The sequence below is a fragment of the Anarhichas minor genome, unplaced genomic scaffold (assembly GCF_050575085.1).
Source record: "Anarhichas minor isolate MPS153535 unplaced genomic scaffold, ASM5057508v1 ptg000022l, whole genome shotgun sequence".
Taxonomy (NCBI): domain Eukaryota; kingdom Metazoa; phylum Chordata; class Actinopteri; order Perciformes; family Anarhichadidae; genus Anarhichas; species Anarhichas minor.
The window spans coordinates 2,515,836-2,543,206 of record NW_027466468.1 but is presented as its reverse complement, the minus strand read 5'-3'; the positions used below and the strand labels follow the sequence as shown (position 1 = coordinate 2,543,206).

The window sequence follows — 27,371 nt, the reverse complement described above, 5'->3', positions numbered from 1 at the left end:
TGTAAACAATGTGTGCTACACAAGAATGACTATACAATAACATTACAAACAACTCTGATATAAATTTCATTTTGAATTTAAATTAAGATCACTACTCCTATTAATACTGATTGTAAAATAAATTAATGTGAAAGTGGCACCAATATTATTCTTGATTCATTTTTCTTCTCTTTTTTTTTTCCAAACCAATGGTTTTGCATTTTAAAGTCTTAAAACGATGAAAGAAGAAGCTTCTCTTGATTGTCCACAAGCAGCGTTTAGCACTGCAGGATGCACTATTCCAGACACAACAGTGTACCAAAACAAAGGAGGGGAACAGTTGGGTGGGGGGGGGAAAGGTGTGGGAGGGAGAAGAAGAGCGCGTCTTCTTCTTATTTTACATGCTCTGCAGCATGTGATGAACAGTAAAACTTCTTATGGGTAATAAAGTTTGACAGGTTGTTGAACTGGATATCACAGAGGCGGCAGTACTTGCCACTTCCAGAGCCGTTCACGCCTTTGTTGGCTGTGGGCGCCGCCTGCTCGCTCGGAGACTTGGAGGAAGGCGACATGTTCTCGTTGGAGTCGGCCTGGTTCTCGCCGGCCCACGTAGGTGACGGATTGGAAGGTTGGCCGTCTGGCTGGGGCTGATTCTCCTGCTGCGGTGGAGCTGTGCCCGAACGCTCCTCGGGCTTGTGCCCCCCGTTGACGATGACCATGCCCCGGTTTTTGGGGAGTAGGGGAAGGGGCTCCTTGCCAGGGTGGGGGCAGCCATTAACAGCAGGCTGCTGGGCCTGCTCCCTGGTCGCTCCTGTCTCTCCTCCTGCGCCTCCTGCGCCCCCTCCCCCGCTCTGCTCCTGCTCGCTTGCCTCTCCCTGCATCACTGGTCCCCCAGTCACATAATCGGTTGGCTTTATCCCAAAATACGGCGATAGTTGCTCGGGACCTTTCGCCTTCTTTATTGCTCCGGGATAAAGGCAGTGGGGCAGAAACATATTCTTGCTCTCGTCTTTTGATGGGATGAGCTGGGGCTCAGCAAAAGGCTTGAGTCCCGGCACGGTCCCCAGGAGAGAGGGGAACAAGCCTCCGTTCTGCACCATCCCCTTCCCGTTGCCATTCTTCTCACATTTGCCCGGGCTCTTATCGTAGACGTCATCGGGGTTGTTATTGACTTCGCTCTTCACATCTGGGAACATGGTCGGCTCCAGGCTGCCAGTCTCATTGTGTGGTTGCTGCTGTTGCTGTTGTTGAGCGGCGGCGGCAGCGGCGGCGGCGGCTGTTGCAGGGCAAAAGTTCTGTTTGTGCGCCAGGTAGTTCTCCACCTTGTTAAAACTTATCTTGCACACGGCACATTCGTGATAGTCCAACAGTCTTTTAGGGGAGCTACATGTCTTGTCGGAGACGGGCGAACACTTTTTGCTGAGATCAATGGGGGCGTCCAGCTCCTGCTGCTCCACTGTATTGCATTTGGGAGCCAGAATAGCTTTAGTGACAGTCAAGGAGGCCTCCAGGTGTTTGGGTACCATACCGGGGAAGATGTCACAGCGCGGGTGGAAGCGGTCTGCTAGGCTCTCTACAGCTTCCTGGGAAGTACAAGGGTTCATAGGAGGAATTCCGAGGAAACCTGGCTGACCCATAGGGTTCCTCTGGTGGTCCTGGTCTGGGAGACACATCTCATACATCTTCCTGCGCTTGCGGGCCCTTATGGTTCTCTGCATGGAGGGTACCTTGTTGTTGGACATGCGTTTCATGGGCGGGTCATGACGCGTGGCGCAGTAGTACTGCTTGTGGACCATGAAGGTCTCGTGACGGCTGAAGGTGATATTGCAGGCCTCGCAGACTGTCTTGTTTGGGTCATTGTCACTTTCCACCAAACCCGTACTGGGGCTTTTCCCCTCCAACTGCTTGCCGTTCAGCCTCTCCTCAGCCCCAGTCGGGGTAGTGGCCTTCTTCACCTGTCCGGCTAGATCCTTTTCAGGCTCTTTGGCCCCAGCGTTGATCAGGTCCAACACACTGGAGTTCAGACAGGAAGACTGCATGATGTGGTTGTCGGCCTCTGTAGGGTGGCAGCTGGTCAACATGCTAACAGAACTGTGGCCGCTGTTGGGGCTCACCGCCTCGGGAACCTTATCCGAGAGGGCGGAGAAGTCCGGGGACTTTGCCATGTGTTGCCAGCGGCTGTTACAGTAGTGCTTTTTGTGGACCAAATAGTTGTCCAGGTTGCTGAAGGTGATATTGCATTCGAAACAGGTGGCCCCTTTGGGCATAAGAGGACTGTAGATGACAGGGGGGTAGCTGTTCCCTCCGTGGCGCAGCCTCCGGTGAACGAGCTCTGACATTTTAGCCAGAATCTCAGAAGCCTGCGGGACTACTGAAATGTCTTGGGAGAAAGCAAACTGAGACAAGAAGGGGCCCATGGGAAATGTAGGCATGTTATGCTGCACAGGGGAGGAGGCCAGCCGGGGGCTGGAGGGCTCAGACTTGATCCTAGTGTAAGAAAAACTGGCTTTGCTGCCTGGGTGGGCCTCTCCCTTCTGAACAGACAGCATGGGCTTCTTCTCAGCCTTGTCAGCCTCTCCGTCTGTGCTGGTCTCCTTGCTGAGGGTCCCTTTGGGACTTCCCAGCAGAGCATCCTTCCTGTTGGCCAGCTCAGCGCGGGCCTGCTGCTGCTGCTGCTGGAGGCTTTCCTCGGGCCCCCTGGGGGAATGCTCGGTGCCGTCGCCTTCCCTGTGAAGTTTGCTGCCGTGCCCATGTAAGTCCTGATGCTGTAAGAGTTCCCTGTGGCTCTGGAAGCTGATACGGCAGTGATTGCATCTGAAGGCCGCCTGTGACAGGTGAGACATGATGTGATGCTGGAATGTAATAAGAGAATCTGCCGTGTAGTTACAGATTGTGCATTTCAAGCTGGTGCCAGGAGGGAGGCTCTCTTCCATTTTGACACCTGTGAAGGAGATAAAAGGGAGAAATGCTCAGAATCTCGCCTCCCACTTCTCCTTTAGAGTTAACTGTAGAAACCATCAAACGCTCATGCATTATGCCAAGCTTATTCCCCTCCACTAGATATTTTTTTCGCTCAAGGATAAACTGTCAGCCGTGGTAGCTGACAGGAGGATATGTATATTTTTTGAAAATAAATGACATTTTTCCAAACCTGTGTAAAACTCTGTCCTTGTGTCTTGTTTCTAAAACACCCTTTATTTTAACAATGAATTGAAAGTAGCCATCATCAAGAACAGTAATATATAAAAAAAACAATGTTTTCAATCGGATGGGTTTATAATCTTTTTGCACAAACTCTTTCATGCATGACGCTGTCACTCACCACTGTGTGAGGTGCTCAGGTGCATTTCCAGGGCCCTGGCTCCGGAGAAGCTCTTGTTGCACTGCGGGAGGGGGCACATGCTGGCCGTCTGATGGGGACCGTTGTCGTTTTCATCCACCACCGTCTCTGGCTCCCTCAGCCGCCCGCTGCAGTAGTACATCAGATGGGCCTGCAGGTTCCTCTCGCTCCGAAACCAGATTCCACATGCCTTGCAAGGGAAGATGTCCTCTGGAGGGACACGGAAAAAAGGGGACAAAGGGGACACGATATCAGGATATATCCGGCACTTTCACATTCATGCACAAAGATAAAGAGCTTGCACGCATGCATGCACGCACCCACGCACCCACGCATATACTCCTCCTCCTTCTCCACTTGTACAGCTCTGACTCTCAAAGCCCGTGTTAAAAGGCTTTTCCCACCAAATCCTCAGCTGCTGCGTATCGCTGCGTTGCTACCACTCGGTTGGTGCCCTTTCTCAAGGGCAAACAAGAACACTGGACCATCTGCTTACAGAAGCCTCCCTGTCGAGCTGAACCCAGATAGCCCTCGCTAAGTAAACAAACACACTATTTGCATGAGGCGTGTATTTTGCAATTAACACGTTCGTGCGAGCCTCTGTGTGTTTATGTGAACCCAAAACTTGAAGGTCGATGGCTCTTATCTCCAGTGCAGAGACTCATCTGGGTTAATCTACGCCCGGCGGAGACGACGCTCCTTGTTAAGCAGGTGACTGAGTGCAGGCAGCGGACTCGTGTGTGTGTGTGTGTGTGTGTGTGTGTGTGTGTGTGTGTGTGTGTGTGTGTGTGTGTGAGAGAGAGAGAGAGAGACAGAAGGGGAGTCTAAACAAAGGCCCGTCTCGTTCCAGCTCCCCGCGCTCCTGTTTCGGCGCACGGACACTTACTGTTGACGATGGCGGTGGGCAGGATGGACGCCATGGCGGCCTGCTGCGGCAGGAGCTGGATGCTGTCCAGCAGCCTGGCTGGGTACATGCCCTCGCTCAGAGACATGTGGTTCACCGCCTGCAGACGCGAGTCAAAGTCCACGGCGAACGCCACCAGCTCCTCGCCCTCCATCATGTTCTTGGTGGTGGTGCACCACAGTTGGCCACCTGGACAAAGCAGAGAGATGGAGGAGACGATTAAATGCTTGCTGCGAGGGAAGAAAAACAGCAAAACAAGAAGCTTTTGCTGCATGTACACACGAGTCGTGCTGGACTTGAATGTCAGGGCGTACTCATACTTGTGCTCGCCTTGGGTGGCGTGCACAACATCTCTACAACTCAGCGTTTTTAATGGCATGTTGCATAACAGTGAAATGGTGTTTGTGGTCGTCACAACATTGGAAAAAATGGCAGTCGAACGTTTCCACAGCAACGCGTCTTTCCAAAATCAGTGCCCACCCGTTGCTCTGGATACTCATGAGGGCTGTGTTTGATGTAGCTCCAAGAAAAGGTCTGAAGACAGAGAAACAGTTTCTGGAAAGACACCTAAATGTCAAGGCTATGGGCACTGCGCATGAAACCCCATTCACCTCCACTGATTTGGCGTGTCGGCAGAAATCTCATAGACTGATATCTAAAAACCTCTTCAAATCAAGCCGGAACTACCCAGGCAGAGGTGAATGAGAAAATATGTTTTTGCCAAAATTGGGTGGACGAACCCTTTAAAAGATCATTTCTGTCTTTTTACTGTCACTCAAAGGTCTTTACCAGCAGCGAGGCAAACCTCAGCCGGGTAAACTCTAGCCTACAGTTGCTGTTGTCAGCTAGAACACTGAGACAGGTCCTTCACATTATTAGATTGTTGTGTTTTGGGATTAAGCATTCCTCTGAAATCTTCTGAACATATTCATTAAGTCAGAGAAAGGGGGATGGGGATGGGGGGGTGCGGGAAGAAGGAAGCGGGGAGGGAAGAGAGAGTGAAGGTTTTAGCTTAGATAATATTTATCTCGGCACATGACAGGCTTTTCAGCTGCACTTCATTTTCCATTGAAGAGATTAAAGTTTTTAATGTGACTATTTACAGAAATCTGGCCGGGGAGATAACAACAAACCATGATACGCTCCTGCTAAATGGCAGAATTAGGACATTGTTTCTGAGGAAAGCCGGACAATTAATTAAAGCGCCGCTGTTGGCTCTCAAAGATGTGCAAACATGGCGACGGAGTGTCAGGCTGAGAGGGGACATGTGATTTTGAGCCCCGGCTGATGTGGAATAAAGAGAGTCCTGAGGAGAGAGGTGTGAAGGCAGGGGGGGGGGGGGGGGCTAGAAGAGCCCCGCCACACACACACACATACATGGAACACTGATTACTCATGTTTAAAACCATCTTGCAGATGCAGAGAAGGTTCTCCAGTGCAGCTCTGCATGACAACAATCAGCCACCAGGACTTCACACCATTACGACACGCTTTATGTGTAAATCATAGGTTCTCGTCGTGGATTTGCCCCATTATTTTAATTCCAAATTGAATATTACATATTTCACATCGCTGTTTTGATTAAAACCTCCCTAGCCCCTTCCTATCTGCCGGTGAAGTGCTGGAAATTAGACCAGCACAAACGTGTCAAAGGAGTGAAATAGTATTAAAATATGCTATCTTTCAAAGTCCCATTTGTGTGCAGGCTTGCTTCCTGTGTGTGTGTGTGTGTGTGTGTGTGTGTGTGTGTGTGTGTGCCAGCGTGTGCATGTCAGCGCCGCTTTAAAGAGCAGCGCCTATCTGTCGGCCAATCTGCTGTGACGAGACGCACACTTCAGGCCGCTCCACTTCATCGTTTTGATTCTGTCATACCACACACTGCCTGGAGAGGTCCTTTGAATTTTTATCTCCTAATTAAAATAACAAAACTCCCCTCCACTGTCTGCCCAAGTTACCATCAAGGTAGATACAAACTGCCAGCGACAATGGCGGGGAACATATCGCAGTCGCAGCCACAAAAAGTTTCTCGCCTCCGAATGAATCTCTTAGTTCACACGCGCTCAGCTTACAAAGAGAATGATGAACTAGGCCCCGCTGACGCTCCGATACAAATCACTGTTTTTTGTGGATCAATCCAAATCAAAGATGCTGTACTCTTCCCCCTCAGCCCAAATGAAGCCGATTTAAATGTTTTTACTGCGTTTTTTCCCTTTTTTTCTCCGGCGGAGTATGCGCTCCGATTGCATCCCTTCAGCCAAGAGTGCTGCGGATCCATCTGTTGTGTGCGAGGAATGCTGGAAGTGAGTTTTTAGGACTGCGTGTCCCAGTTTTACCGAGCCACACAAAAACACTGAGGCAGCACTTGTTACAGTCACTCAACCAAGACGAGCTACTGAGATACATGTGCTCCGGCTGCAGGATTATGGTTTGAAACGACACCTTACACCAAAATGTGTGATTGTGCAGCCGTAACATCTGCACGTTTGCACACTATCAACTGCAATCAAAGTACCTGCAGTGCCTGCATCATGCACATAAGAAGATGCAAGGCATAGAGAACCGGTGGGCAACAGACAAAATAAAATGTATATATTCCATGAAGGAGCTCAACAGAAAGATTGGTCATAGCTGTTTCCCTCTGCCAGCCCTTCTTCAAGACAGGTGATTTAAATCACAGGAACGCAGGTGAGCCACCGACGACAATGGCGGTGGAAGAGTTGAGCCGGGATGGGGTCAAGAGTTGGAGCGAAAGGACCGAGAAAAAAACCCCCGTTGTGTGGCGAAACTGGGGGAAAGGCCGGGGGGGGGAAAGTGCAGTTTGCGATTTGCACTTGTTTGCCTGCTAACTGTCTGCAGTGAGCTGCCTTTGTGCAGTGGCCAATGCAGTTGGAACGACGGCTATTGTCTGAATCCTCCTGCAGAGCACCTGATAAAAGAATAAAGAACTATGACATATTCTAAAAACAATGGAGGAATTAAAGGGAGACAATAGGCCAGCTGCCTCATTAAAACAATCAAAAAACGGCATCCTGTACGTAGTCCAGATAATTAAAAAACCACTGCTTCCTGCAGTCTCTCAATAGCATATCTACCAGCTCACCGAGGCCCTGAGACTGCGGCTCTGCTGGCTAAATGCCCTCTCCTCCTCTCCTCCCCTTTGATTAACGCTTCATTTGAACACGCAGTTGAAGATGAACATATGAGGGAATTCATGAAACAAAAAATTATAATGCAGACCCCCTTTTTTCCCTTCTATAAGCACTTATAAACTAATCAAATGTCTCAGGATGAATCGCAGGGACTCGGGGGGCCGCGTGTCGCCTCCCTTTCGCCTAAAGCCCCGAGAGATTTCAAAGTGCAGGCATCACAGGGCATTTTTTTATTTCCTCACTTTAAATGACTTTATAAGAAAACGGATGTGTACAGTATCTGTGTATGTATGGGGGGAGGGGGGCAAGGAGAATAGAGCATGAGATACTTGGGCAGGAATAATTTTTATTTTAATTTTTGGCTCCCTGCAAACCGTGCTGCCGACCACCATATCTTAATGAAACCCGCAAACAAATCTCTCACGCCTCGCGCAAAAAGCGGAGAGACAACAAAGCAGGCAAAAAAATTATACAAATAAATAAATAACAGAAGGGGCCCGGATAATTAAACTGGCCTGAAGACAGGTATTCAAAAATGTTGGTGTGTAAACAGCACAACTCTTTAATAGTTGAGCTGTAAAATGCGTAGTTAAGCACATCAGCACTTGCCTCTCCCATCTGTCCAAACACATTACCCATGCAGAGGCCATTACGGCGCCCGAGTATACGGTCCCCACTGCACCGCAGCCACATATCACAGGGAGGGGCTCAATGGGGCTTCTGGGGCCCATTGGCACCCAGGGGTCACGTGCCTCAAAGCACCACGGGGCACTTAGAGAAACAGGAGAGAAGAAGTGCCACTTTATGCATTTTTAAAAGAGCAAAAGTTTCAAATCTACATCTAATTTCTCTTTGTCAAGCTCGGTGCGGATTTCTTTTTTTTCCTTCTTATTCTGCTCCTTTAAGTTGTCGTCTCCGTCTGTTGGCCCCCTCGCGCTAACTGCTGGTCTTAATTGCAAAGCGAGGCTAGTGGCGCCTGAAGCCACAGAGAGGGTTGTAATTAAAGACCTCTCTACTCCTCTTGTCTTCTCATCAGCTCCCCAAACTCCTCGCGGTCAAACGGGAACAAGCTTCCATCGCACCTGCGCATATCAAGTAGCTGCGTCGGCGCCGTTGTTAACCATTGCATTATTTATTTCATTTGTTAACTGAGCTTTATCACTTCCCGGTCAACTTCCCTCGGACCTTGTTTGTGCCGCAAACCGCGGATGAACAATATAGATCCTGCGCCCTGACTGACAGCACACAGGTGAGCGCTAAACAAGGCCTCCTCGTGAACGCAGGTAAATATTTGGACCGTTTCACACACACATTAGGGTGACTCATGGCTGTCAAGCTCACCGTCACGATCCCCCATAAACCAGCAGAGAGAGAGAGAGAGAGGGAGAGAGGGGGAGAGGGGGAGAGGGAGAGAGAGAGAGAGAGGGGGAGAGGGAGAGAGAGAGAGAGAGGGGGAGAGGGAGAGAGAGAGAGAGAGAGAGGGGGAGAGAGGGAGAGAGGGAGAGAGAGAGAGAGAGAGGGGGAAACGCTGAGTTAGACCCGAGCGGGGAACATCATTCACGGGGTCAAACAAGCTTACTATTATTGACGGTACACTAAACTAGAATTAGCTGACTACTATTATTTCACCAAGGCACTGACACAGATTGACTCTCTCCCCCCCCCTCACCCCCTTTCCATCTCTCTTCCCTCCCTCCTTCCTTCCTCCTTCCTCCCCTGTGGTGTCCCGGCCACCAGGAGGCGCTCTTCTCTTGCTCAACCCGCAGCGCGGTGGATGCGTGTTTTTGTTGCTGTGATGATGCAGAGACGCCTCAGACACGGCAGAGCAGCGTGTAGGCGCCAGACTGCCTGTGCGTCCTAGCAGGTAGGAGCTACACAGCTTCCTCTCTCATGAGCAATGTATTGGGATGAAAAAGGCATTCTTCTGACTTCATGTGGACTTGATCTTTGCGTCGAGTAAGCTTGAATGTGGGACTAAAATCTATGATTTCTTTTTCTATTTTTATGTTTAATAATATTGTCCGTTATAGATTCATTACTGTAATGGCAGTGATCAAGCATACCAGAAAGTTATGTTTTTTATATTTACAAATCATTTTTAGTATCATTATTATTATTTAGTATCATTATTATCTTTTTACATATTTTAAATTTCTAAATTTTTTAAATTGCAGCAGTAAAAAAATGTAAATGTATTTAGTCCCAGAGGACTAAATACATATTTCAGTAAATATGTGTTTACAGAGCCCTGACTCGCCTTGTCTTGCCTGACCCCCCCCCCCCCCACACACACAAAAAGAAGAGGAAAAAACACCCAGATTGATCCCTCCTTCTGCACTGCAGCGTCCACACTCATTTTTAGCATCAAGTGTTTTTTTGTGGTTTTCGTTTGCAGATATAGTCGGCAACCGAGAGCTCATGGATGGCCTCGAGCGAATGGCACGCGGGTCAAAATCCACAAATTTAAAAAAAAAAAAAAAAAAAAAAGAAGTCCTCCCAGGGGAGCCTGCGCGCACGCCGCTCCCCTCTCCGGTATACATTCACGGGCAACAAAGACATTAAAAGCAGCGCGGCGCCGAACAATGTCATTCAGCGCACATTCATGAACTGTTTGAAGACAGAGTACTGCAGTGATTCAGCGAATGTTTTGCTGGGGTTAAAAAAGAAAAAAAAGAAAAATTAAAAACATTTCACTTTGAAATTAAAAAGAACGGAGTCTCCGTCTAGTCTCTGGAGACGCTTGTTCGACACAGTGAGAACGACACTGGCAGGAGGATGTTTGCCTGGTAATGGTGTTGTAATCATTTTGAGAGAGAGAGAGGGAGTGAAAGAAAAAAAAACTCGAGATGTGAATTAGCAGCTATATTAGAGTGCAATGCAATGTTTTCAATTTATACAAATGTGTTCATATTTAATGGAGGAAAATGTAAAACTCCAAGCATCACCCGTTTTAATCAGATTTTTAAAGAAACTATTTTAAGATGCTCAAAAATAAATAAATCTTTTTGGCATTTTATCCCAAAAAACAAAACCCCCTCTGTCAAAAATACAGGGCTATCGAGGATAATTTGCCCTTCCTCTATTGCAGGTAACACGTGTGAGTTCTGCGCTGTCACTCTGAGACAATAACAGCCCCAAATTGCTCCAGCACAAAGCTGCTCCCTCTCATTAGCTGCCACACACAGTCGGCTCCTCCCTGTTCCACGGCAGAGTGGAGTCGACTCTGACTGGCTCCTCTTCCCGCTCCACACCGCTTTATTCTTTATTTGGACAGGTTCGTCCCACTGAGCGCTCCATTAGCCGTCCCCCTCCGCGGGTAGCGCTGCCTGTGTCCCGGCTGGGGCCGGTCGACATGTGTTTACTGCGGGCCCCCCGCTGCGGCGGCAGGCTGGTCGAGGGCCCCGTCCTGACCGAGCCCTGCTAATGGGACCAGAAGACCCCATCGTGACAGGGCGCCGCTGTGTTGCTGTACCCCCCCCCCTCCTCCAGCTGCGGCCCCGTGGCCCCTGTCCCCTCTACCCATCATGCCTCGGCGGGAGCAGGTGAACGGCGGAGGGCCAACGCCGGTGAGCTCGGTTTGTCCTGGGAGAGCGGCGCGCCATCGCCACGCGCCTCAGTGGTTCCTCCAACATGGCTCCGGCCCCACGCCACATGGGCCAGGCTTGCCAGTCTGTGTGCGTTTTTAAGTGTGTGTGTGTGGGTGTGGTGGGGGGGGGGGGGGGTTGTATGGTGGATGCCAGCCCTAATGCAAATGCTTGCCGTTTAAAAATAAAAAAATGGGAGCCTCTCTCCTCCACTGTCTCTCCTCTTTTGGAAAGGTCTATTTTGGCTTTCTGGTGCTGGCAGTTATTTTCTCCCTCTCCAGAAGGACAGACAGCCAGGGAGATGCACCTGTCATCCATTTTGAAATTCAACATTATTGATCTAAGGAAGAGAATGTATGAAGTGTCTTTTTCCCTTCATGAACGCTCGTTGATTTGCGCCTTAAAAACACGCACATTTCTCTTTCGCAAAGTGCCTCTGTGGCTCATTGCAGGCGCGCTAATGTGGTGCTCACAGCAATGCACACACAGACACAGACACAGACACCAGTCACCGGTGCAACATCCCAGCATGCCCTCTGTCTCTGCACCCCTGTAATTCTACATATTGCTTAAAGTATGCGCTAATTAAATTTTCTGTCGGTTTGCGAGGGAAATAAATAATCGGCAGCTAAAAGGCCTAATTGCGTTTGTCACATTGTGTCCCGGTGGCTGGTGCGTCGGGAGCACAGCCGCTGCCCTTGCTCATTGCCATTCTGTCGTCCTGGCAAGCCCCCGCGCTGCCCCAGGTATCACCACGCGGCCATCTGGAGCCGACATCTGTCTCTCTATTGATCACAAGGGTTTAGCACTTGATCAAACAGACTGCGACAGGAAATTGCTCTTTTCCCCACAGAAAAGGCCAATCGCCTGCGTGAGGGTAATAGAGTGGAACTGAGTTGCAGCGCCGGCGCGGTGGGCAGGCGGGCCGCGGGCACAGCCAGCCAGCCAGGCAGGCAGGCAGGCAGGCAGCGGCAGCGGTGTCAGCCGCTGTGGAGGCCCCGGGATGGCACAAGCGCTAAAGCCCACCACCATGTTACCAAACACCGCGTTTCCAACCTCTCTGCTGCAGCGACACTCGCATCACTACGGTCACAAATTACAATTTACAATCATCCGGTTTCCCACTGCGAGCACATCGCTGAGAACCTGTGTGTGTGCGTGCAGGAGATGAGACCATCACTTCTGATTAAAAAAAAAACTCAACAAAAAACAACAACATTTGAAGAGCAGAATATATCTTTCAAGTCATTCAGGCAGACATCTAATGGAACAGCTGTCTGAAACTGTTAGAAAAAAGAGCTGGATGCGAGTGAAATATGCTACATGATAAGTCCAGCAGATGGTGGGAAATTTATGTATTTCTTCTGAAAGAAAAATAAAAAAATGGTGAGCATTAACACCAAGGCTGCATTCAGGTATTTGAGAAGGCCTTTCTGTTGGTTTTCATGATAATTAAAACACACCACGGGGGGGGGTTCTAGCAGTGTACAAACCTTTAATATAAAATAAACAATGTGTTTAATATGTGACCGAGCACCCGGGTGCAGTAGTGGGGAGATCCCTGCAGTTGTCTGTTTTCCCTCCCTGGTATCCCTGGTGGAGTTCAGCACGCCGTTAGCGCCCGAGGTGAACAGCTCCTGAATGTGTGTTACAGCGCGTTAGTGTGAGGCTGCGGTCCACATCTAAAATAGTGGTTTCTCCCGGCTCGGGCATGCTTTCCAGGCACTCGCTGGTAACACCATGTTTAGCAAGCATGGACAATTTGATACTGAAGGTGACATTTATTCAGCATTGTCGCAAAAAAAAAAATATTTAATTGTTCCTGCAGAGAGCGAGATATGTTTTCCCCTTGCCTACAGTGCCGGGGTTGTCCTCTGGAATATGATGCAAATTTGGGATTGAAGCAACTAATTCCTTCCTTGCACCCCTGTACACCCCCCCCCCCCCCCTTCATTCCCCCTCCCTCAATCCTCCGCCAGCCTCCATCCTCCCCAGACACGAGGATTCTGATTAATCGTGTGACCGCCCCTCCGCTTTGCATTTTACACAATCTCGCGGCGCCACGGTGAGATGTGTGAGGTGTTTCGCCACTTTTGGCAAGCTGAAAAGATGTAGCCCAAGGAAGAACAAGTCGAAAGTACGAGGGTGGGGAGGGGTGGGTGGGGGAGAAAAAAATATGACCAGGGGACGTGATAAAAAATTATCAGCCAGTGTGTTTTCCTGTTTGGTTTTAATCTACATTTAATTAAATTCTTATCTGCTGTGTGCTTATGGCTGCATTTGAATGGCGAGGCTGCATTCATTATGAATGGTAAAATTGAACTCGGTACATTGTGTGTGGCCCAATAAAGAAACAAGACTCTCGCTGCGGTGCATGCGCAAGCTCCGACAGACATGCGGGAAGAAAACAGGAAAGAAAAAAAAACAACAAGTCAATTAAGATCGGTCTTTAAATTACCGCTGTATCAAAACAAGGGGTGGGAGCGGGCTCCATAATGGAATCCTGACAGGGGAGAGGGGGCGCGCCTGACTCTCGTTAATATACATCCCATTCGATGCAGCCAATTGGGTCGGCCTGTTTATGGAACGCACACAGTTGATGCGCGCTGGATTTACTAGTCTGTCGTGATAGTTCATAATCGAACGGTGCTGGAGGGAAAAAAAAGAACTTCAATGAGGTCGAATGGGAAAAAAGAAATGTCTGCAGCCGTATAATAAGAGTTCCTTCATAAAGATCCTGGTGGTTTATCGGAATGTTAGAGGTCAACAGCAACGGTCATATAGACAATATGTGTGGGATGCTAAAGAGTTAAATCCAAAGGAGTCGGGGGGGGTTGTAATACTATTGACAGAAGACACACAGCTTATAACGGGCGCGCGGCACATCATAAGCTAAGAACAATATCCCATAGGCAGCACCCCGGAAAAGGACCCTGAGCCGATGCTACAAAGTTGGGCCCCGGCAAAATCCCTAAATCTTCCCATTTGCTTATTCCGAGGAGCGTTGGGTGGGTGGGGGGTGGGGGGTGGCTGCCCGTGTTTACAGAGCCTTTCTCATCTCTAGGCCCTGCTCATCCACGGCACTGACACACGGTGTCGACATGATTAGGGGGTCTGCCTTTGCATAGGGCTGTGCGTTGGTGCTTGTGTGTGTGTGGGAGGATCGGCAGATGAATGACTTTGGTGCATCGTGGAGGGATCACAGCAGATAATCGCTCGCGACTGCTGCGCCGGAGCTCTCAGATCTGGTCTTTAAAATAATGTTTTGGAGTCAAGTCTCTCCAAAGCTTTTTTTTTTTTCTTCTTCTTCTTCTGCTTCTTTTGCTCGCAGGTTATCTCCCGCATTTTATGTTTGCCGTTTAAAATCTTAACGCGACACGAGCAGCGGAGGGAGAGCAAACACGTCCGGTGGAAGTCGGAGGAACCGGAGTGGAAATGTCATTGTGAGGGGGAGGGGGGGGGTTAAGATTAGCTGAAGCAGGAGCTGAGGAGATGAAACTCCTCTCTGTTCGAGTGGCTTTCGCTCCTCGACAGAAACTTGGGACTGTCGTGGTTTAACCTTGGGAGGCCAGGAGCACGGAGGGAGTGGGGGGGGGATAACAAATCTGACCTCTTGCTGAAGCTGACATCATCCAAAGGCGTTCACTCCAACACCAGACAAACACCGAATCTCCTGAAGCACATTTACACACAGTCCAGCGCTAGCTCGCAGACAGTGTGGACACCGGACGACATAAATTCCAATATCATAAATACTGCTATCACCCAAACAGAGGAGCCATAAAGTACTGCTGCCTGTGTCTGGGACTATAAACCTCTGGCGTTACTCATAGGGAAACGAACCACACATGCACAATTTACTGCACGAGATCCCCCCCCCCCCCTTTGTTTATCTTTTAAATAAGCACACTTTATCACCCTCCTGCATAAGCAAATTGCATGCAATGTGTGTTGTTTTAACATTTGATACGCTGTCCAGGAGATTCATTTCTACCCCCACGAATTCAATTGTCTCCGCAATATCCTGCTGCCATAGGCATCATCAGGCCCCATCACCTGTTCGTTATCACCGGCCGTCCTGTTCGGGAGCTCTTGAAGCGGTGCCATGGCGCCGACTCTCAGCTAACAGCAGGTCTCTGAACTTCTCACGCTTGATGGCGGAGGCTGGGAAATTGCGCTAACAACTAATTAACATCACAAAGAGCGTTTTAAATGGACGGACGACACCTGCAACCTTCATTTGCACACGCCAACGCAATATTACCTGTGTTTTTTTTTCTTTCTTCTTCTTTTTCTTTATTTTCGCAGATAACGCGTGCATTTTTTAACACCTTTTTAGAATATTCATTTTTTTCTCGTGGCTGGATTTAGAATTGGCACCACTGTGTGTGCGTGTGTGTGTGTGTGTGTGTGTGTGCGTGTGTGTATTTTTTATGTGTACCGTAAAAAACTAAATAAAATAAGCCACCAGGCCAAAATAGTAATTGTCAAAACAGAGAGCTGGCAGAATTCCTAAAGCTTTATGAGTTTGTGCACCTTTAAAAAGAAAAGAACTGCTATACGCTGTGCCTGGAATAACACAGTCCATTTGTAATTTTCTATTTGAATATAAAATATTTCCAGGCAGCAGTCAGACATGGACCTCCAGTTACTGGTCCGAGTAACAAAGTGCCGCCTGTCAGTCGGAGACACTTTGCTGGCTGGCTGAACTAAGCTGGTTTAGACTGACAAGTCCTCAACGGTGGCAGCCTCAGCCTCGAACTGGCAGGCCTCCGGAGCCTCGGACGCTCCCGCCGCAGATGACCACGGCACAGTCAAGTATCCACGCTCTCCCTCCCTCTCTCCCTCCCTCCCTCTCTCTCCCTCCCTCTGTCTCTCCCTGTTAAAATAAGGTCTGAAACTGCCGCTAACTTCCACAGGACGGTAATGCACTCGCACCTCATTACAGGGCCACATTATGGACTACAGCAGTAATACGGCTTTAATCTTCGCCAAATCGTTATAAATGTCAAGCCGGGGCCAGGGACTTCCCAGTCCGCTGCACCGATGGCTTAGCCCGCTATCCCCCCTCTCTTCCCACGTATTAGCTATAGCCAGAGAATATTACACTCACTGCCAGATCCCCTGAAACTTTCAACCCTTTTGTTCCAACATTCAATGCCCCATTAACATACGGCTTTGAAATCCCCCTCCTCCCCAAAAACACACACAAAAAAAAGCCCCCAAACAGCTAAATATGAAAACAGTCGATACCCCTACTCCTCCACGTACACCCTTACCCCCCCTCTCTCCTCTAATGAGACCCGACATCCCTGTCTCTGGATCCAGACTCTCTGCGTGATAGAGCGAGAGGGACCGCGGCTGTTTATTAATAATGAATTTGGGTTGTTTGCGCGTGTGCGAGCGTTATCAGCGCGCGCACAATCCCACCAATAGTTTGCCCTGATGGGGTAGCTGGGCTCCTCATTAGCAGAACATATTTAATCCAGAAGTTTCTTATCAAATGTCACACCTGCATCTCCAAATGGCATTTTCACATTCATTCGCCTGTATTTGGGAGATGAGGCTCCAAGGTGCTTTGCAGAGATTAAGACGGAGGGAGAGAGCGCGAGCTTATTTTATCATTTAGCGGGTCTGGAAGGAATCCAAGGAGTTTTTGTCTTGTTGTTGTAATTAGAAAGCCTTTTAAGTGATAACGCCTGTATAGGAATATGAATATGTAGCGATCAGGCCAGTCCCCAACCCCCCCCCCCCCCCCCCCCTCTCTCACCAACCCTCCCCTCCCCTCCTCTCCCTTCCCTCTTTCTTAGCTTTTTTTTTTTATTTTTTATAATTGTTGAATGCTGAGTTTTTGTTCTGCGTGCGGCAAGGATTAACTCAGAGGCTTCAGAAGTTTAATGAAAGACTTGAAAGTGCGCACTTTTCCTTGTTTCCCCGACTGTGACAATGTTTCCTCTTTTTTTTTTTTTTTCTCTCACGTGCGATGACACGCGTTCGACTTTTGTCTTTGTTCCTTTCAGGATGGACCTCGCTCTCCTTAAGGAGACGGCACTTGACGAAGCACAATAATGCACAGCCACGAAGCGAAAAACACAGAATCAAAAGAAGTGTTTGAAAAAAACAAAAAAACACTGCTGTCCTATATTCACCGAGCCCAGTGGAGAGCATTTCCTGTTCCCTCTCCAGTTGTAGACGATGGAGCAGGTGTGCCCCCCCCCTCCCTCTCTCAGTAGTGGCATTTAGTCCCTGTGTATATCCAGAAAAGCTGCTGCTGCTAACCATCGGGGCCAGAGATAAGTGCAAAACTGAGAAGTATTGATCCAGTAATAGTGGTTCACGCCTCGACTCTGACACCGTAACCCTGCAGACATAATGTCATAGCCTCTTATCCTTTCCTCTTAACACAACCTGCCTATCTCCCACCGGCTGTCACCTCTAGTAATACGCTTCTCAAAAGCTTCCCCTAAATCACCGAAATCATTGCACTTTCAGACATTATTTATTTCCCGGGCACCTCTTAAAAAGTGAAGCATGATTTACAGTTTGGTAAAAGGTTGTGCCCCCCCCCCACCTCCCCACCTTCCTTTCCTCCTCTTCCTCCGTTTTTCCCCTCTTCCTGTCAAGGTAATTTTCCATCGCCGCCATTGTAAGAGCTGCTACGTAGCAATTACTATGTTAGGTCTGTGTAATTGTGTTGGGCTTACAGCGCGGTGATAAATACAGTGGAGCTAGACCCCGGCATGGTGATCCCAGACACACGCCGGTTTTTCCCGACGTTTTCATTAATTGAAAGCGTCACTGTGTAACAGCGCGGTATTACACTCTGGCAGGTATGAATGAAGTCTAATACAGCTTAATTACTCCGCAGCTAAATGCGTATTGCCGTGATCTCTTATGTGGGTTGTTATTTTTCATTCTATCTGTTACAAATCACAAGTTTGAACCACTGGAGGGTGGGAGCCATAATTAGGGAGGATTTAGGCATCCGGAATTCTAATAGAAAAAAAGAAAAGGCTTGAATAGATGCAAACATCTCTCTCACATACTAAAAGGCTGTAAATGATCAGATGTTCTGCCCAAACTCTTCTTTTTGATCGATGCGTTTCAAAAGGCTTGCCACAACAGTGTCTGGGCCATCGCTGAAGGTTGCCAAACGTTGACATTATATGCAAATGTTGTGTATTAACTTGCAGGCAGCACAGATCCTGCCGTGGCTGGGCCCGGTGCAGCCCACAGCAACTTCCAAGCAAGTTTTTTATTTTTTGTTTTTATGGACAAGGGTTTCTAATTAGCTCTCGGAGGGCTGCAGTTAGCGCGGCACTTTTCACAACAGCCGCTGGGAAGTTGAGCGCTAACTTGGAGGGCTCCATATGTTGCCCAGGAGGCCTGAGAGACGGGACCGATCCCGAGCGTTCCGCATTAGGAGACGCCGTGTTCACTCCTGAGAGATGCCTTTTTTTCTTTTTTTTCATTCTTCCGTGGACGGGGAGGGAAGAGTAGCCAAAGTGAGGTGTTCATCATTGGTTATACGTTTCATTAGCCCGCCTTCATTTAAAATATATAAGGAGGCGTCGATGCAAAAGAAATCGATTCAAAGATGCTCTACGAGTTCACAAACAACTTTCACCCTGGTAGCTGAAAAGATGTGGTCACATGCTCAAAATGTGTATTGTCTCTTAAAGGTGTACACCACTAAAACGTCACTTCACATAACAAAACAAAATGCTGTCCAAACAGTATTGCAATAAAATGTGAACAAAAGTGACCTCTTCTCCAACTAATATACGTGCAGGTAACACTTCCCATGTCTATAATGCATTATAAACTTATAACGCGTTTTTATCTGCTTATAGCACTGTATTATCATACTCATAGATATCCATAATGTTTTATAACAATAATCATAACACATTATCAAGTATTTTATAAGGCCGTATAAGGTCAAGTATCATAATAAAATTCCTGGTCATTCCCATAGTTTTAATACAATAATCACTGTTATAATGCATTAATATCACTGTTATAATGCATTATAATGTGATTATAAGTCACTAAGTGGTCATTGCTTGCTTTAATATTGAATCCACATGAATCCATGCAGTAACTAGACACAAAACGTTACTTAAAGCAGCCACAATATAATGTAGTATAATAGTGATTATTATGCATTTTGAAAGGATTATAATGTATTACAACTGTAGGAATTGTGATACACTAGGATCCTTGCAAAAGGTGCCAGTGAGACCGTGCTATGAGCAGATAATGACACATAATAAGTATCCCTATGATGCATTATAGACATGGCTGTCGTAGAAAGTGTTACCAATGTCCAGTCTCAGGTGCTTGAGGAACAGTAACAGACTCTGATTCACCGGCGTCCATTCTGAAGGTGCAGCTGGCTGAGCTGAGACATCAGCAGTATCTATGTAGAGTCGGTGTCTCCCGCGAAGGCCTCGGCTAACCCTCATCTCCATCTTCCTTTTCAAAGCTCTGATGATCTTCAAAAGCTGATTCCCGCAGAAGGAAACCCCTGGTTCACCCTCCCTCCCTCTCTGCTCTCTCTGCTCTCTCTCTCTCTCTCTCTCTCTCTCTCTCTGTTTCTGAATTGCCATCTCAGTTTTCCTCCCCTTTTCTCTCAATCAGCATGCGTTCTGCTTTTGACCCCGGCGGGCGCAAAGAAGAAGAAAAAAACCTGATGATGTGCCTCATTAACTGAGGCATCACACTGGCTTTTTCAACTTATTGTCTCTCGCACCTTATCCGGCCCTTCATCTTAAACTTGGAATAAATTAGAGCGATAGCGATCACGCGTGTGCCATTAGTCACAAATGAAGTGGTTAACGCAAAAAGAAAAAGGGGGGAAGATAAGGCTGAGATCTGATGCCGAGTCATAAAAGAGGAGGCAGATTGTTGTAAAAAAAAAAATGAGGCGGCGACATTACTACTAAATTAGCTTGTGCTGTTTTTTCTTCTTCTTTTCCCCGTCCATCCTGAACACAGCCCCGGGAGGAGTGGCAGAGACAGGACGCCATTGTACGGCACTTTCAGACATTATTCTTTGAACAAATACTTCAGATTAAACAGGAGGCGCTGATGCTGCCTTTACCTTCTGAGATGTATTTGCTTTTAATTCATACATTCGATTTTTAAAAACAATTTCTCTATTGAGGCATTAGAGGCCAAATGACGGTCCTGAGTAAATAGAAAACGGGAGGGGTGGTCTTGATAAGAGAATACAGTGTTTGTTCAAGTTTGCTTCTGTTGGCTAAGCAATGACTTTTGTTCTCAGGTGAAGCTTGGTCCCTATCTTATGTTCAGTCATGGCCTCACAGCTTAATGCTCATAATATCTGGGGGGATAACTTGTTCCAAAAAGGGATTTTCAGAGGCGACTGTTTCAGCTCAACTTGAAAAAGAGAATGAGGACAATAACCTAATTCAGTGCAGAGGACAATTATGGTGTAAAAAACAACAACCAAGTGACACATCGCGGGCCGAGGTAGCATCGCTCCTTTCTGAAGAAGACAAACTGGCGGATTGAAGGTCTCTTGAATCCGGGCTGTCGCTGGGGGTAGGGGAGCTCTTGTAATTTGCAGAACCGAATCCATGGAGCGGGCATAAGGGAATAAGTTGGAAGGGGAAGAAGACAGAGAACAAACCTGGCAGGCACGTTGAGGCCATGCCAGTCCTGCCTGCGCCACGCGGTGTGGCAGGGGGGCAGTGCCAGGAAATGTGGCAAGAGGAGGAAAGATCAAACAACAAGGGCTGCAGATCTCCACCAATCTGCTCTGTATTAATGTCGGAGCCAAGGAGCAGCTGAACCAGACGTGATCCACAATGTGTGACAGCGTGCGCGTGTGCGCGCGTCTATATGACCATTCGCCGCAAACTGGACCACATTCGTGATGGCCTGGTGGTATGAGAGATGACTCAGAACTGTCACAGAGGTTTTTTTTGTTTTCTAACTCGTCCTCGGAGGACACTGGAGACTTTGTAACGTACTCGAGCGGCAGAGCTTGAATCTGAGGTTTCATACCGAGGTATTTGTGTCTCTGGATGTCAGACACACAGTTGCCCATGATGGAGTGGCGGTAAACCTGACGCCTGTTTTTTTCGACACGCCTCCCGGCTCCAGTGGGCTGCCATGCGCGAGCGGGGGGGAGGGGGCCCTCCGCATCCCGCTCCAAAAACTTGTTCTGTATAGCCGCAATAAAGCAAGCAGACGGCAAATGAGCTCCACGCTGCCATCGCTCCCTCCCGGACAGATGGCGAAATTAGACAATATGCTTTCCAAAATTACACTGCAATCACACGGCCACGTGTCTGTCTGTCTGTCTGTCTGTCCGTCCGTCCGTCCTGCATGGCAAGCCGGGGTGTGGCGCCTGCCTGGGCGGGGGTGATGGGGAACCAGCCGGAGCCAGCCTCGTTGCTGTTGATTGATATCGTAGCACTGCGATGGGATGTAGGGCCAGCAGGAGCATCAGTGGATGTGGGGAGGAGACGGGGGGGGGGGGGGGGGGGGGCAGCTAGGGAATGAGCTTGTTCTATTACACTGCATGATGAACAGCCTGCTATTTGGAGTGGATCCGCGGGAGCCAGTTTGTAGCGGCCGGGTCCTTGGAGAGATGTGGGAGGAGAGCAAATGTTTGAGGAGCGGACTCTGCAACTGCTGAGTCTCCCAGTGCTCTGTGTGTATTTGTACTTTTTATTATTTTTTTTAGAGGTGGGGGGGGGAGTGACACAGAGCATCTTATGACAATATTAGCCTCCATCCCTCCGCGTCTTTTTGAACAGAATCTTGAAGCGGAGACTGATAATGGTATCTCCGGCTGATACGGGGCGTCTCTGCTTGGGAACTGGGAAAGGTCTGCTGTTTTTTGGGGGGAATCTCTCTTGAAAATCTTGTCTCAGGGAAATTACGTTATTCCTCTGCCACGCGGAGTCAGAGATAGAATTGCAGAAGTTGGCAGCTCGACTATCTTGTCATGTAAATAATTCAGTCGAGGGGCCTTCCCCCTGCCCTCAAAAAATAAAAGAAACTCTTTCATAGTTACTGTACAAACATGGCACTGGCATTATGGCCTAATTTGGAAGTAAAGCCCGACATTTTGACTATTAAAAGACAAACAAAACAAAGTGGGAACCATTCTAAAGATGTGAAACAAAACAACGCGAATCAACTCTTTTCTCCTTTAAATACATTTAAAACTCACCTCCAGCTCAGCTGCAATGATTAAAGTATCAATTTGAAAGTGAGGAATATCCTCTAATTAACTAAACAAACATAAACGCAGCCATTACTGGGATGAAAGTGGAGCCGCAGATGGCAGGATAGTCGGATTCTGGACTGAGTCACGAGCGTAGCAGCCAGACAAAGCGAGTGGGAAAAAAAACAAAAAACGAGGAAGTTGCGGCTGAAAGAGTTGGGACTTTCTGAAGACACTAATGGTATATATGCAGTAGGATGATCACAGCCACGGACTGCTCATTGCGGGCTTTGATTGGCCTCCCGGTCCGTCGCCCGGGAGAAGCCCTTGGTCCCCTCGGTGACGGCTCTGTCTCCGTCTTTGTGCCCCCATTCGAGCAATTACGCCCAGCTACATGTTTTCATATGGGAAACGGATGAGGGCGGGGAGGGTGGCGGCAGAAAGGGGGGGGGGGCGGAAGGGGTGTCGTGTGAAAAAGTAATTTTGGCGCCGCACTCTTCAGTTCCGGTCATGCTCGGTACCGACGCAAATTAAAACCTCCCCCCGGTAGCCTATGTAAATACGCTGCCTACTGCGCTGCGCTTTAATGAGCCATGATATGAAAGACATCTAAAACCAACGGAAAATAACTGGCCACTTAAAGGTGGGGTGCGTCTGACAGGTGACAGGTAGAGTCGGGGTTTAAGACAGGGTTGGGTGGTGGGTGGACGGGTTGGTGTTTTTTTTTCCACGGGATGATGGGGGCAGACCAGCTCTGGCATTCAGGAATAATCTAGAGCGGTGCGCTGCGAGCCAGGGGAGAGCAACCAGCTTTTTAGCCTCGGGCGTCTCAAAGAATTCTGGGTGGCGGTGGTGAAGAGGGAGAAAGGGGGGAGCAGGTGGAGATTGTGTGTGTGTGTATGTGTGTGTGTGTGGGGGGGGGGGGGGGGGGGGGTACCTGTTATGTGCTCATTTTTAAGGGGGTGGGATGTTAGGTGAGACGTGAAAGGAGACAGTTACTATGTCTCCTGCCTTGAGACACAGCTCATTGTCACCAACTTAAAAAATGTACATAATTTCCCTCCACGTGCGCACACACACACACACACACACACACAGCCCTCGATCCTCTAATAACCTGTCTTCTAAAAACCTTACAAGGATTACCTATCTGGGAATCTGCTTTGTATGCAGAATGTGATGGCGGAATGGAAATGAGCAACTGTTCAAGATGGCGCCTTCCAAAAAAAAAAAAAAAAAAAAAAAGGGAACCACATCTGCACAAACCGATTAATCCGAAACATTCAGAGGGAATCGCAAGTCATTTACAATATCACAGAATCCATAATCAAGATTCACTGCCAGAGCCGGAGTCTGCGGCTCGGAGTCAATGCCCAGTTCAATGAGGGCTGATGGAATGTATAATTTCATGACAGATGCACGCATTCACAGGCGAACACAAGGTCATTTTAACATTCGCAGGCAAAAAAAATAAAAAATACAACAACTCACCCAAGAAAGGAAATGCACACCCAATTATTAAGGGGCGAGATGAGGCAATAGAAAAATAAATATGTAAAATGTTTGTTCACTGATAGCAGACTATTCATGAAATGCAAATTGGGCATCATATACAAATACGTGTGCTGCTCTTAATAGCAACGTGTCCATGTAGCTATTGGGAAACACGGCATCCTATGGCTATAAATATGCGTCTCTAATTGGACAAATCCCAGTGTATGCATAACATTAATTAGGGTGATCATGTTTATTGTAAAGATTATGAGCTTATTTGTTCTAACAGGTGACTCAGTGAGAAGACATTAGGAACAAACCGTTGTGGTCTTCTTGGACTCACAGTGGGAGGAGACCAGTTTAATGCAACTTGAACGCAATGCATTTTAAATGTGGAAAATGGGGCAAACAGATATGCAGATTAAAAAAAAGAAGAAAAAAAATCTGTGGCATGGTTTGTTGGTTTTGAACCTTGCCAAGCCATGCTAAATCCGGTCTTTAAAGCCACGCAGCGAGCCATAAAGGTAGGAGCCGGCTGATAGGCCGGTGAGATCCATTGTTGTTGGGCCATCTGACAGTCCGACACGCGAGGACGGGGGAAACAGAGGAACAAGCCAGTGGGGTGCCTTATGAATTTAGACTAAGTTGAGATTCAACATTTGGACAAAACACACTCTCTCTCCTGTGAACTGTCTACAAATGCAAACCAACCCACCAACAACCGTACTGGTGAAAAAGCATTTTACCTTCCTGGCATGTGCTTTGACAACACGTGCCAGAGTCAATTGAAGTAACAATGTGCGGAGAAATAAGTGACACTGACATTGCTATAATATGTGTGAATCCCTGTTAAGCAGAATTGTAGATGTCAACAGCTTTAAGGCTGAAATACTCGCTATTTTTTACATTGACAATGGACGTGTGCAATGTGATAAGGCGTTACAGCAACGGATCCCTTCGTATGATGTCTTACAAAAAGTGAATGCTCATTTTTCGCACACGCTCCTACAAATGTCAAGCAACACGAGCGATCAGAGCAGAAGCTGTTTAGGCCACGAATCTACTTGGATAGGTTTAAGAAAAGATTGTAGTTTGGGTTAAAATAGTTAGTTTGTTACGTAAGTTACCGAACAAAAGTAGCGTGAAATAAGTCAATGATGACTCTTGGTTTCACACGGGACACGAACAGCAGCCTCCTGGGTGAAAGTCCTGTGTTTGATTGATGTTTTCCCCCCGACATCCTCCCCATGTGTCAAAATACAGATGTAAGAACCAGCCTGCTCTCAGTGATACAACCACAGACAATAATCAATCATCCAATTCTGCATTGAGTTTTTAGCCTCTTTTCGCTCATTGTTTTGGTCGCATGTCCCCTTTATGGCTCTGATTAAACCATTGAAGGTCACAAGCCCAGCCCAAAATGGCAGACAAAGTTAGTGACTAGCTTGCTCACACCATGAAAAGGGGTTGTTGTACTCAAGAACACTTTTTTGAAGTCTTGCACCTGTCTTGGTCTCCGCCCTCCGCCCCTTCCTTAACATATCTGTAGATATTAGCATTGGAAGGACACTATGAACCTTGAACAGGACTCGGTTAGCTTTGGACTCGGTCTTGACTCGTACTCGGGTAGACCTGGTCTTAGACTTGGACTCAATCAAGTTGGTCTTAACTACAGCCTTTTAACGGAGCAGTTTGCAAACTTAAGACCTAAATATACATCAGCAGAGCTAAAGAGAGAGCAAAACAAAGGAAGAAACCCGACTAAAAATGAATCTTACACAAGTCTGCTGCCAGTGTTAATAAGCAATGGTTTGCTAACAGGTTAACCCCCCCAACATTGAATATCATTGAATGTTGGTGAAAGAGGCTCTTCCTCTCTCGTGAATCTGCGACACCGAAGTAAAAAGTTCATGGAGGCTGAAGATGCTGAGACGCCTCCCTGACCAGTTTGGGTCTTTCTTCTTGCCCGCGTCCCCTCAGCTCTGATTGCAGAAGCGGCCGGACAAAGAGCCATCTCTCACCCTGGCAACTTGGTGTGACCTTGTGGGGCTGAATAAGACTGTAAAATTGATTCAGCTCCCGTAATAAAAGAGCATACACATTATCAGCATTCTAATTATAATTAATACAGGCAGCAGCAGCAGACCCATTATTTACGATGGAGAGAGAGGGGGGGGGTAAGCAAACACAATAATAATCTGCTCCATATTTTTATTGATACGTTGATGAATGGCTCTCTTTCGCACAAAACACCAATGGAATGTCTCAGCGGCCGATCACACAAGTGCTGATTATTTCACCGCCAGTTACCTTCACCTCCCGCCTCGCCTTCCCTTCCACCCCCTCCTCTTCTGTCTTTCATTACCCCTTTGTTTGTATCACCTTAAGTCCCTCACTCCAGACCTCATTACCGAGAGCCGGATCAGGTGATTAGAGCCAACTAACCTCCAGGAGGCGAGTTACTGTCAGAAACAAACAGTCCAACATCACACAGGCGTCCCCCCTGTCCTGCAAAGAGATACACAGCCATTCTGAATTCAGGCCAAACCTTAGTCAGTTTTCGGGTAATTTAAGCGGCACAATGAGATATTCTTACAAAAAAAAAAAGTCCTTCAGTGACACCGCGTTCTCCAGTGCTGTTACACTATCCAAATACAATGAGGGGATAGTAATTGTTGTTACATCTATTATTTTCATTTGATTGTTTGCTGGCTTTATCTTAGAACAGCATCTGTACTGTTCCAGTGGTAAAAAAATAAAATAAAAAAGCTTTTATGAGAAGTTAAAATCGTTCCTTTTCTCGACGGATTATGCAGAATGTAGACTGCTGGCAGAGAATGAGAGAGAACGACTTTATTAAACAGTCTCCGGATATTCTCTATCCAGTGAATATCTGGTTTACTGAGCACAAAAGACCCCACTGCCTCACAGTCAAAGTGTGTCAAATAAGAAGACAGCAACCTTCATATCTAGGTTATCCTTTATAATTAGGTGTCTAGTAGCGTATGCCATTTCCCCTGTTTGATAATTGTAGTCCATCCCTCCTAATTTTGCACAGAGTCAGACAAAAAAGAAGAAGAAAAAATTGCTTATTTGTGCCTATCTTCCTTATTAATTCTCCTCACAAATCCTTGATTATTTTCCAATCCTTTCCTCTGATATCTCTGGCTCTGTTTGTCTGTTTCACTCACTCCTCCACTGAGCAGTCTGCCTTCCTTCTCAATCGCCTGTTTTGTTTCCCGTTTTAATGAACAGTTGGATTCTTTTATTTCTCTACAAGTGCTGGATTTGCCTTATCACCCCCCCGTCCCTTTGAGGGTTGCCAATTGGTTTTATCCACGGATGTATCATTTCTTAGGCTTCCTCTTTTTTTCTCCACAAAGAGAAAGAACCACTCTGTCAACAAGCCTCTCCGGAGCCAGAGATTAAAAACCTCAACATCACCTACCTTCCAGCGCTACTCCCAACTGGTTTGTGTAAAACTCAATTAAACTTGTCCCCACTGAATTTCACATTACAGTACATTAAAAGGAAATTCTTCAAGCGTGATGACAAAGCTCAAACCTAGCTTCAGAGCCGCCGTTTAGGAGCTTTTCCCTAAACGTTGTAGTCTTCAGTTTTTATTTTCATTTTTTTATTTCTTTTGACTGGGGAAGAAAAACAAACAAACTTTATGATTTATTTATTTCAGGCGTGCTGAAAGTCACAGCGCTCC

General features: G+C 47.5%; 1 protein-coding gene across 1 annotated transcript in view; it reads right to left on the bottom strand.

Annotated features, from left to right (window-relative positions):
• Positions 1 to 371: 371 nt before the first annotated feature.
• The window catches only part of zfpm2a (zinc finger protein, FOG family member 2a), a 117,656-nt gene continuing 90,656 nt past the window's right edge, over positions 372 to 27,371 (bottom strand). The window contains exons 6-9 of the mRNA XM_076096573.1: positions 4,206 to 4,412; positions 3,302 to 3,529; positions 1,254 to 2,920; positions 372 to 1,211 (exon numbers count right to left, since the gene is read on the bottom strand). Of these exons, the coding sequence (XP_075952688.1) occupies positions 372 to 1,211; positions 1,254 to 2,920; positions 3,302 to 3,529; positions 4,206 to 4,412 (2,942 nt within the window). The remainder of the gene's footprint in view (positions 1,212 to 1,253; positions 2,921 to 3,301; positions 3,530 to 4,205; positions 4,413 to 27,371) is intronic.